Source organism: Chanodichthys erythropterus, chromosome 6, assembly GCF_024489055.1.
Source record: "Chanodichthys erythropterus isolate Z2021 chromosome 6, ASM2448905v1, whole genome shotgun sequence".
NCBI classification, from domain to species: Eukaryota; Metazoa; Chordata; class Actinopteri; order Cypriniformes; family Xenocyprididae; genus Chanodichthys; species Chanodichthys erythropterus.
The window spans coordinates 5,708,380-5,719,025 of NC_090226.1; the positions used below are offsets into that span (position 1 = coordinate 5,708,380).

Genomic DNA, 10,646 nt, shown 5'->3' on the forward strand with positions numbered 1-10,646 from the left:
ATAGGTTATATTATTGAGGTCAGTATGATAACAGACAAGAGAAATTCTTGGTAACACTTTACAATAACAGTACATGAATAACCATGAACTAATACCTAAATTAATAGTTACTTCAACATGAACTCATGATTAGTCAAGATATGAACTAATGAAGAGTGATCCTTAACTACGACAGGAGTCATAAGGATTCATGCATGAAAACAGCAGCCTTAACTACGCGTTAATACATGTTTGATAATTAATGCATTAATTAACATTTAGGGGTAAACTAAATAAATCAGCCTCCATAAGAGTAAACAAGAAGTACTCTGAATTTGAATTAAACGTGATTTAATACTGTCATAATTTACACTGTAATATCATAATCTGCCATCTGCAGCTTTGTGACAAATAATTGCAATGGCACATGATTATTTAGCCATTAATTACATAGATCTGTCTAATCAAATGTGGAAAATAGACTAACTACCACTAATAAATTTAATTTGATCTTAACTGTTTTCTGATTTTTACAGTTCATTTATATTTAGTCATAGCTAAATAGTCATAGTTTATTCCCGGAACTAAAGTATGTAGGGTTTGTTTCTGGCGGGACACTCGTTAGTGGCGCACGCTAGGTTTTCTCTTGGCGCGTTTGTTGTGTTGCTGGCATTTTAAACTAATAAATGTTGACTGCTTTGGTAAGCCGAATTAATAATTTAAGACATATTTACGTGTATGTTTTATTGGGATTTTCAGGAGGTTATGTGCAGTTATTAACTGTATTTGTATTGTTGTTGTTTAAATGTATATGCTTTGATTAGCATTAGCTTGTGGACGCGCGCTATTTTACATGTAAATGTGCCTTATGTGTGTCTTTACAGGTATGTTTATGGCTTGCTTTCAAGTCCATATATGTTTAATTATATAAATAAAAATAAAATACAAATACTTTTTATTTTAGTTTTTTTGTACCTGGGTGTAAAGGAATAAGGATGGCACTCTATTGTATTTATTCATATATTAGTTAATGATGTGTGATATGTGCATCATGTCATGACTTTACTTGAGGGGGCACAATCATAATTAACTCATTATTAACTAAGCATATACTAACATCAACTAATGGTTTGTTAATGTATACATATGTCATGACTTTACTTGAGGGGGCACAATCATAATTAACTCATTATTAACTAAGCATATACTAACATCAACTAATGGTTGGTTAATGTATACTTATGTCATGACTTTACTTGAGGGGGCACAATCATAATTAATTCACTGTTAACTACTTACCAAATTCAGGTCATGATTATCATTAACTTACTATCAAACACACATGTACTAACACAACTATATAAGTACTCAGCCCAGTTAAGTGATGTTGTGTGACTTTTCAAAAAGTCAGAGAATGGAGGTAAAGGATGATCACGGCCTGCGTCTGGATGGAGAGTGAACTTCTGAATCTGATCCCAGCAAATGCTCCCTGACCTTAGTTCATGTTTCCTGTTTGGTTATTTTTTTGGGAACCGATTCCTCAGGAACTGATGTAAGTCACAGTAGTTTAGTTTGATAGGAAAGAATATCACAAAACAGATTAAGACCTTTTAAAATAAATAGTGTATTTAGTATTTTATATGTTTGATAAGGAGGATCAGTGAAAATAATGGCAAACTAATCCTGTGCCTTTCAGTGATGTTTATAATGAAGCTGCTGATGTCACTAATTTAAATTCTGACAATAATTGTTTAAATTTATTTCAAAGTCCAAATATTTATTATTCCTTCTTATAGAGACTGTTTGATTTAGTTTACCCCTAAATGTTAATTAATGCATTAATTATCAAACATGTATTAACGCGTAGTTAAGGCTGCTGTTTTCATGCATGAATCCTTATGACTCTTGTCGTAGTTAAGGATCACTCTTCATTAGTTCATATCTCAACTAATCATGAGTTCATGTTGAAGTAACTATTAACTCAGGTATTAGTTCATGGTTAATCATGTAGTGTTATTGTAAAGTGTTACCAAATTCTTAAGTAAATTTGTTTGAACTCTACAACTGAGTGACAGTGAAGTCAGACAGCTCCCGCTGCGCAACAACCTGGAACGGTACAAGCCAACATCCAATGACCGGAGCAAAAGAAAATCTGTAGTCCTTCACCATCACCCTGAAATTAAGAAGATGCTTACTTAAAATATATTTTAAAAATCATATACAGTTTTATGGAAGTTCAATTATATGTATGTTTATTGATTACCAAGATGTCTTCACTTCCTTGTCTTTTAACTTTAAAGTTGGTGTTTGTGATCCTGGGATCTCCTCATATGAAATATCAGCTTCTCCTTAAAATATTATCCACAGACATTGTAATTTGTTCCTAGTGGTGGTTTAATAACTACCATATCATCAAAAACAGAGCATATTTATAAGTAGAGATTAGTGTATAACGTAAATGATTGATTAGTGACTCTCTTACCTAAAATTCCTGTGAAACCAGCATCTTTTGGCTGTTGCCAAACGGCAGGCCACAGAAAAACTTCATCTTTCTTATGAAGAAGAATAACAACACGTATGTTTCCCATGGTAACATCCATTTCATTACTCCGCAGAATCAGAGATACGCTGTTGACACAAAATAAAGGGCTGTTCACACCATGGGCGATGACTATAATGTTAAAGATAAAGATTTAATAATCATTCTAATTCTATGAGAATAAGGAAGTCCACAACTAAAGATACCGACACAGAGGAATGATATAATTCCAATCACTTTTAGAAAGATTTTTTCCAGCTGATGAATAATAAAAACATTGACTGCCAATCAGAATCCATCCTGCTTTAAACAGCTCAAACATGCTGCCTTCACATGCTATCGGAATTATCGTAAATACAGGTTTCCGTATTGACGCCCTCTCAAGTTGTATTTACCACCGGGAAGCTTAGGGATATGGTGCGTTCAAGACAAGTCCTTCTGGGAAGTTCGCATAGGTGGGAAGGTGTGTTTACTATGTCAGGTGCATTCACGTCTATTTCGTTGGAGAAAGATGGCCGTCTACATTCTCTTTAACTCGTAAAGAAAATCCTGAGCTTCCCACTGGTATTTACGACTTTGTAGTAGCGCTCATGTGCATTCAACTCGTAAATACGATCTTTTCGACATGACTGAATCTATAGTTTTTGCTTGAACGCACCAATAGGTTCCAGAGTTGTGTGGGCCATAAACTTTAAACATGGCGGAGGGGAGAACGATTTGTTGCTGTGATTGCTATTCCATATGATTTTTTTTTTCCCACAACAGCTACATCACCTTGTCTTTTCATTAAAGTAGCGCATATTTACATATGTTTTATACACAGCGAAAATAGCTTGTTTTCGACTGAAATTTCAGAATCGTCAGCAAGCTAATTAGATTGCGCAGTGATTGTTTATATGCTTGTCAACGAATGGAACGTTTTATTCTAAATTAAATATTTTCAATACATTTTGGCTTTAATAAGATTTCTCCAAGAAATAAGCAAAGAAAATAAAAACTGGTGTCCTCAATGATTGCTATTTTTTCTGACAACAACACTCTGTTAAAAGGAGCTATAAATTAATATTTTGTAATAACATTATGTAAATTCTCAAAATATATGGATAACATTTGAATACAATATGCAGTTTTTTTTAATATAGTGGTGTTAAACAAATTATTCTTGAAGATTTTTTTTCAACATAGTTTAAGCATATTACTGTTCTGTCTCATGGTGGGTGAGGCCTTGATCCCATGAAAACTTCACAGTGTCCTGTCCATCAAAGTAGGAAATCTCACTAGTGCTGAGCAGCAGATGGTGATGCGTTTTGTAATGAAATGCAATCTGACTGAAGCCGTTCTCTGAATCAAGCTGCCCGTTTATAAAAAATTCTGCAGAGTATAGACAAACATGTGAGATTGTGTCTAAATAGAGATGAAAAAATAAAAGCAATGGAATAATACTGTTCATTTAACTAAACTGTACTAGAACACGCTGGATATCTGACCTGATACGTCATTTTGTAGGAGTCTGACTTTCTGAGCAAGAGGAACATCGTAACAAAGAGGCTTAGCATTACCAGAAGATTTCAAAATCCTAATGCTCTTCACTGAAGTACCAAAAGAGAAAGAAGAAATGAAAATAGCGAAATATGATGTCAGATGAAAACCAGATGCACTATACAAGATAAAAACAATACATAAATAAGACCCACATACATGGAGGAGAGGTTGTCACAGGTTTTTGAGTTGTTCTTGGTAATCGTGCCCTGACTAAATGTGAGTAAAAATTTTATAAGATCATGATAGGAAATAAGTAAATATGATCATGAAAAATCACTTGATATTATAATAAAAATATATTGCAAAATATCAATGGTAAAATGGCAGGTAAATTCATTAAAATTGTACCATTATCTCTGAAGACAGTGAAACTTGAAGAAGAGATGACTGGAATCACAAACAGGTATAACAGCTATAATCATTTATTTAATGCTCATTTACATAGGCCTATTAGAATACACACATGGTGAATTTCTTATACTTACATTTTAGGAATTTTTCTTTTCTTGTTGGGTTCCTGTTCTCTATAATGAAGGATAAGAGAATTATAAAAAAGTTTGAGTGGGGATTTCAATGTCACATGAATAACGGTAATAGCAAGGGAAGTGATACATTACCTTTTAGAAGCCTTACACTACTGTCTAGATGCCTTACACTACTGTCATCTAAAAAAGAAGCTACAGTGAGGAAAACACACGAGACACAAATAATGAAAGCATTGCTTTGCAAGTTACCAAGCATGCTTTTGTTTTGTATTTTGTTGATTTCCATGATATGTGCCTTTACAATATATTTAAAAAATCATTTAAAATTTTGGGTCTGTAAGTTTTTTTTATTTTATTTTTTTTTAATGTTTTTGTCTTTTCTTCTTATCAAAGCTGGATTTATTTGATTAAAAAATACAGTAAAAACAGCAAGATTTTGAAATATCATTACAACTCAAGAAGAAATTTTAAAATGTAATTTATTCCTGTGAATTTTCAGCATCATTACTCCAGTCTTCAGTGTCACATGATCCTGCAGAAACCATTCTAATATGATGATTTGCTGCTCGAGAAACATTTCTTATTATTACCATCAATGTTGTGCTGCTTAATATGTTTGTGGAAACAGCAAGGATTCTTTAGGATTCTCTAATGAATAAAAAAAAGTGTTTTACTGTCACCTTTGCTCAATTTTGTGTCCCTAAAGCATATTGACCCCAAACTTTTGAACAGCATGGCAAGTGATTGTGGCAAATGCACATTACATAAAGTCACAATTTTCAAATTTCTCAAGTGTTGGTCATATTGTTCTAGCAGGTCTTTTTGCATTTTATGCTGTTTGTGTTGTTTTTTGATTGTTTTTTAACTGTTTTCATATGTGGGAACAGGTTTGGAAATGTAAGTAATTTACCTGAAGGACCACCTGAAGAACCAAAAGGTCTGTAACTTAATGAAGAATCGTATTTGGGCCTGGACTTCCGTCTCGATGCTACACAGGAGAAACAATGCTCATTATCAAAATATGATGGTGTGAAGATTATTCTCATAAAACAAATACATATCCAACAGTTAGTTTTCTTTATTTTTTCTTATTATTATTTCATACCCCTTTTTGTTTGTCGCTCCTCTCCCTCCTTTGGTTTGTGGGCAATCTGCATTTCCTCATCCTGGGGTTTGGTGACCACCATTGATGTAAGCGGTGTGACAAATTTGTACTTCAGAGAAAGATCAAGGGCTTCTTTCTTTGCATTGTCTTTTTCCTGGCCTTGTAGAGTCACTCTGACATACAGAAAAATCCACAAGTGAATATTTAGTAATACTATGATTCATACATACAGCGATATAGTAGAATCAGTAATATGTATATTTACTCTTTCTCCAGTAGTTGCTTTACTGTAAGGAAGGCCCATAATCGTTTAATTAAGTTCTCATGTTCAGGTCTGTCACTGTTTAGTTCGTCTGTAGGTACGTTGTTATGATATGCCACCTTGTTGCTTTTCTGGAACATAGAAAACAAAGGTCAGAAGCTCAAATTTTGCTGATCCACCTCTAGAGGTTTAAAAGAAATAATGCACAACAAAAAAATGACAATGCCTGCCATTATTTACTCACCCTTAAGTAATTCCAAACCTGTATTCTGATGTTTTATCCATTGAACACAAAAAGATAATTTTTCAAGAATATTCAGAATATGATTATCAGTGAATAACAACCTAAATATTATAATAGCTTACAAGTTGGAAAGACATGAGCATGAGTAAATAATTTCAGAATTTTTGGACTATTCCCTTTAAATGTTAGTCTGTAAGTGGTAGTGGTTATCTTACCGATAATGCAATGACTTCAGTGGTGAAACTTTCCAAACTGTTATCAGTGATCTGACCAGCCACCACAATCTCAGAGCCATTGTAGTACTGGCTGAAAGTGGTTTGGGTTAAATTGGCCACTCCTTGGTAGTTAAGGTGGACATCAGTCAAGAGTGGAGTGGCCACTTCCTCGTAGAAGCCCTACCAGAGTAAATACAAGGATACAGCATATAAACAAGTTAAGTTTAGTGTATGTTCAGCACTGGAAACAGCATATGGCATATTGGGAAATTACCCAAGCTGGACTCAAACCCAAGTCGCTACCCTAGAAAGAGTTATTTTATTAAATCTGACCTGCAGTTGTTGATCAGCATCAGATTCCTCATAGATCCTGCGAGCAACACCGTTATTTTCCAATGACAACTTCTCCAGGAACTCAAAGCTGACATCAAACCCAAAACCCAAACAGTATAAAGGAAATTTTCCATCAATGGCCTTTTTCACATTTTTCTGAATCTTCACTAGGTCGGTCTCACCTTTACACAAAAAAAGGAAGATGGTTTCAGGTGATTAGGAATAGTGGACATCTTACTGCTAAATGCATACTCCAGGACATTTTAGTGTACTGGATCATAGTATGCATACATTTTTTTTCTGAAAAGATTGGGCTGTGTTGGTAACTTTAAAATACAGTATATGCTCTATGTAGAGTATCTATGCACAATATTTAACCCCAAACTGTCAATATACAAGTGTGTGTGCATGAGTGAATCAGATGTTTTGTGCCTGTAGTGGGATTTCCATCGGTCAGCAGGATCAGGATGGATGCAGATCCCTCTTGATGGTGTTTGTTGATCATGTCCACAGCTTTTAGCACTGCAGCATTTATGTCTGTGGCTGAATGAAAGAATTTTTTACAAATAAATGTCATTCAGTTAAACTAGGGAGATCATAAGTCTAGGACAGGGGTGTCCAAACTCAGTGCTAGAGGGGCACTGACCTGCAGAGTTTAGCTCCAACTTGTCTCAAAAGTATGCCTAGTAAGACTTTGATTAGGTACAGTTGTGTTTAATTGGGTTTGGAGCTGAACTTTGCAAGACAGTGCTCCAGGAGCATGATTTGACACCCCTTGTTTAGGATGTATAGGTGTAATATTTTAGATCAGTTTTAGTCACTTTACAGTCAAAGATTTGGCCATGTGACTACTGAAGCCATGAAGATCAAATATTTTCTGAATGGTGTCAGTTGGGCGATCATTTTCACTTGAGGGTATTTTTTCTCATAATACCACCAATTTATTCATCTAAAATGCTTTTGTTCAATTGAATGTTGGTGAATACTTTACATCCTCCACTCGTAATCCTCTTCACAAATGTCTTTGCTTCTTCCACATCCCCTTCAGTAGCTTTGAGAAGTTCAGGTTTCCAAGTTTGAATGTAAGCATTGAATGTAATCAATCCGAAGTGGTCATCCTCTGCAAGGTCACTCAAAATCCTCAGCATTGCCAAACGAGTCTAAAACATAACGCTTCCATCAGCTACAATTTATGAAAACATAGCTATATGAAAAAACATAATTTATTATGTGTTATTCTTAGCATTTCACAATTCACCAAGTAAAACACAAAAGGCGAAATGACTGAAAAAGAAGTTCACCTGCTCTATTTTTTTGCCTGACATAGAGCCACTCTTATCAATGATAAACACCACATTTTTGGGAATGCGCTGAATATCTGTAGGTGCAAAGTAGTGGACAAAGTAGCCTTCTGATGCCTGAAAAAGAGGACAGGTCACAAGTGGGAGTGAGACTTGAATGAATGTTTCAGGTCACTTTGTTGCTGACAGTGTGAACATTTTCTGGTTGTCATCATGAACACCTGTCTCCCTGCCAGTTTAAATTTAAATAACTAAGTTCACTACATACCTCCAGATCTCCACTTTGTTTCAGTCTCTCAACATCATACATAATGATCAGGTTGCCATTCAGACCATTTTCACTACAATCATCACACTTTGTTTGCTGATCACGAGTGGGGTAGAACTTCACCCATGCCTAAGATTGCAAAATGGCAGAAGTTTTCACAATATATTTCATCATATTAACATTTTCCAGAAAAAAAGTTGCTTTTTTTCATCATTTACTTTCATTTCTTACATCTTTGTCTGCTCTGAAGGTTGTGACAGCATTAGCCAGATCCTTAGTGTTCAGACCACCTTTGACCTCCAAGAAAGAAATTCCTGGATTCTCATGGATATGTACGTCAATCTAACCAAAATAAAATGTACAAATTTTACATTTCACAATGCCATAATCTATAAATATTCATTTTAACAGTCTTGATTTGTTTCTTTTCATACCTTGAAATCTGCCACCGGCTGCATCGGTTGGGCATTGATGAGTAACTCATATTTGCCGAGGCGACGCTTTAGCAGTTCTTCATAGGTCAACTCAAAGGTCACTTTACTAAGAGCAGCTACTGTCACTGATGTTTTAAAGTCTTCAAAAGTCCTTCCAACAGCACTGAAATAGAATATTTAATAATCATGTAATAAATACATTTTATCCTTATTTAATGCCAAAGAAATAAATGATATCTTACATTTATATATTATATGCATTATGCATTTGGACTTACATTTCAATTACAATACATTGAATTATGTACATTACACAAGTGACTTACATTGCAATGAAGGAAGGCCTATAATTATTATTATTCATTTTTTTTTTTTTAAATCAGTCCATGCATTCCCTTGTAATCTTGACCTTGGCATTGCTAGTACCATGCTCTACCATTTGAGCTACAGGAATCATCTTCTTTTTAAAATACCAAGTACCTGACCAGTCCAGCACTTTCTCCTCGAGATACTGCTTCACTGTATTCCCGCTGAGCTTCCTCTTTTTCCTTCACAACTCCATCATATGTGTTCCCATCTATGGTCCTAATGTGAAAGTACATAATCAGCAATGAAAATCAGGAACTGGGGTATAGCTCTAATAAATGCACTAAATTGTTAATAGTTTAATTTACATTAGGTAAGTCTGGCTGTTCATATGTTAATAGTATATGAGTGAAAGAGAATGTTTTACTATTGTTTAAACATTTTAATGCTGTAGATTTTGTTTTGGTATTTACTTACATTCTAAACCGGCTGATAAATGCATTCTTGGGTATCTTGACCTCAAAATGGACCTCTTGAGATTGAGTTAACAGGTTTGCCACACGGCTTGTGATGACCGTGGTAGCATAGCGGCTGGTGATCGTAGAGTTAATGTGGAAGCTGTAAATATCTATATCTTGTTTCTGTATTAAAGTGAACAAGTATCAGTGCTCTCATTACAGGCTTATAGGACAGGTTGATATTGTTGTTGATGGTGCCAGCTAATACAGCAAGAACACTCATACATATTGACATTAACCTTCCTTAGAAAACAAAACAACCCCAAACATACTAATGTGGACTTTCTCCTCAAACATGATCAGTTATTTACACAGTATTTTGAGCCCCTTGCTAAAGCAGATCAATTTCAATTCAATACTGAGAAATTAAATTATGAACAAATTATCACTGATCTTTTTACACAAATTTATGTCCAAGGGTGTATTAAACAAAACAAATTTTGATTTGTTCCATTTTTGCTTAACTTTCTCTCAACTATCAACTATTTAGTGGAGAATAACAGCTTGTAAGTAAAGAATATTGAGAAATTATTTCCCCAAATGCACTTTTTGTTTGTAAGCTGTTGATTTACCTTCTTAGCAGCCAAGTTGACACAAGTGAACAGAAGGCCAAAAAAAGTTAGTCTCAGTGCAGCTTTGTCCATGGTGATTTGAGAAGAAATCGAAAGAGACAACTAACAACTGTAATGAAGCCACTATTGGTTATCAAAGGCAGGGCACAGACACTGCCCCTTTTAAAAATGCCCTTATATGGTAGAAACAGAGGCAAAGCATTAGCAGCCAACTTTGAGAGAGCTGCTGTTGTTAATGGACATGTAGGCCTTTGGTCAATAATGAAACAAAGTGAGATCGTTTTTAAGGTAAGTTTTAAAAAGCTGATGCAACAAAATGAAAAATTATGATAGGGGAGACTTATGTATTTTCTGAGTGACATTCTGGTGCTACGGTCGCACGAAAAAAAGAGGGATATGGTCTGACTAAAAATATTTTAACTCAATAATTCCATAGTTGTTGTAGTGAATCACAGGATGATTAACCCATTGACCAGATTTGGTGGAAATACCTCATCAAAAATGGATTTGGTGAGTTCAAAGGTTTTTGTGCAAAGCATGTGA

At 34.7% G+C, this 10,646-nt stretch overlaps 1 protein-coding gene across 2 annotated transcripts; it reads right to left on the reverse strand.

The window, feature by feature from the left end:
• Positions 1–267: 267 nt before the first annotated feature.
• On the reverse strand, positions 268–10,242 carry LOC137021426 (inter-alpha-trypsin inhibitor heavy chain H3-like). 2 transcript variants are annotated; one of them, XM_067387823.1, is made up of 23 exons: positions 10,104–10,242; positions 9,491–9,654; positions 9,188–9,292; positions 8,708–8,870; positions 8,505–8,615; positions 8,274–8,402; positions 8,006–8,122; positions 7,696–7,864; positions 7,137–7,247; positions 6,705–6,886; positions 6,372–6,551; positions 5,916–6,043; positions 5,651–5,823; positions 5,456–5,533; positions 4,678–4,725; positions 4,546–4,584; positions 4,409–4,447; positions 4,217–4,270; positions 4,006–4,107; positions 3,718–3,889; positions 2,462–2,607; positions 2,243–2,327; positions 268–2,152 (listed from the first exon to the last, which is right to left on the reverse strand). In XM_067387823.1, the coding sequence occupies exons 1-23, from the start codon at positions 10,173–10,175 to the stop codon at positions 2,038–2,040; spliced, it is 2,682 nt and encodes an 893-aa protein (XP_067243924.1). In that variant the 5' UTR covers positions 10,176–10,242; the 3' UTR covers positions 268–2,037. The 2 variants fall into 2 exon arrangements, with proteins under 2 accessions (XP_067243924.1, XP_067243923.1); XM_067387822.1 differs by having other exon boundaries at positions 4,678–4,737.
• Positions 10,243–10,646: the final 404 nt, after the last annotated feature.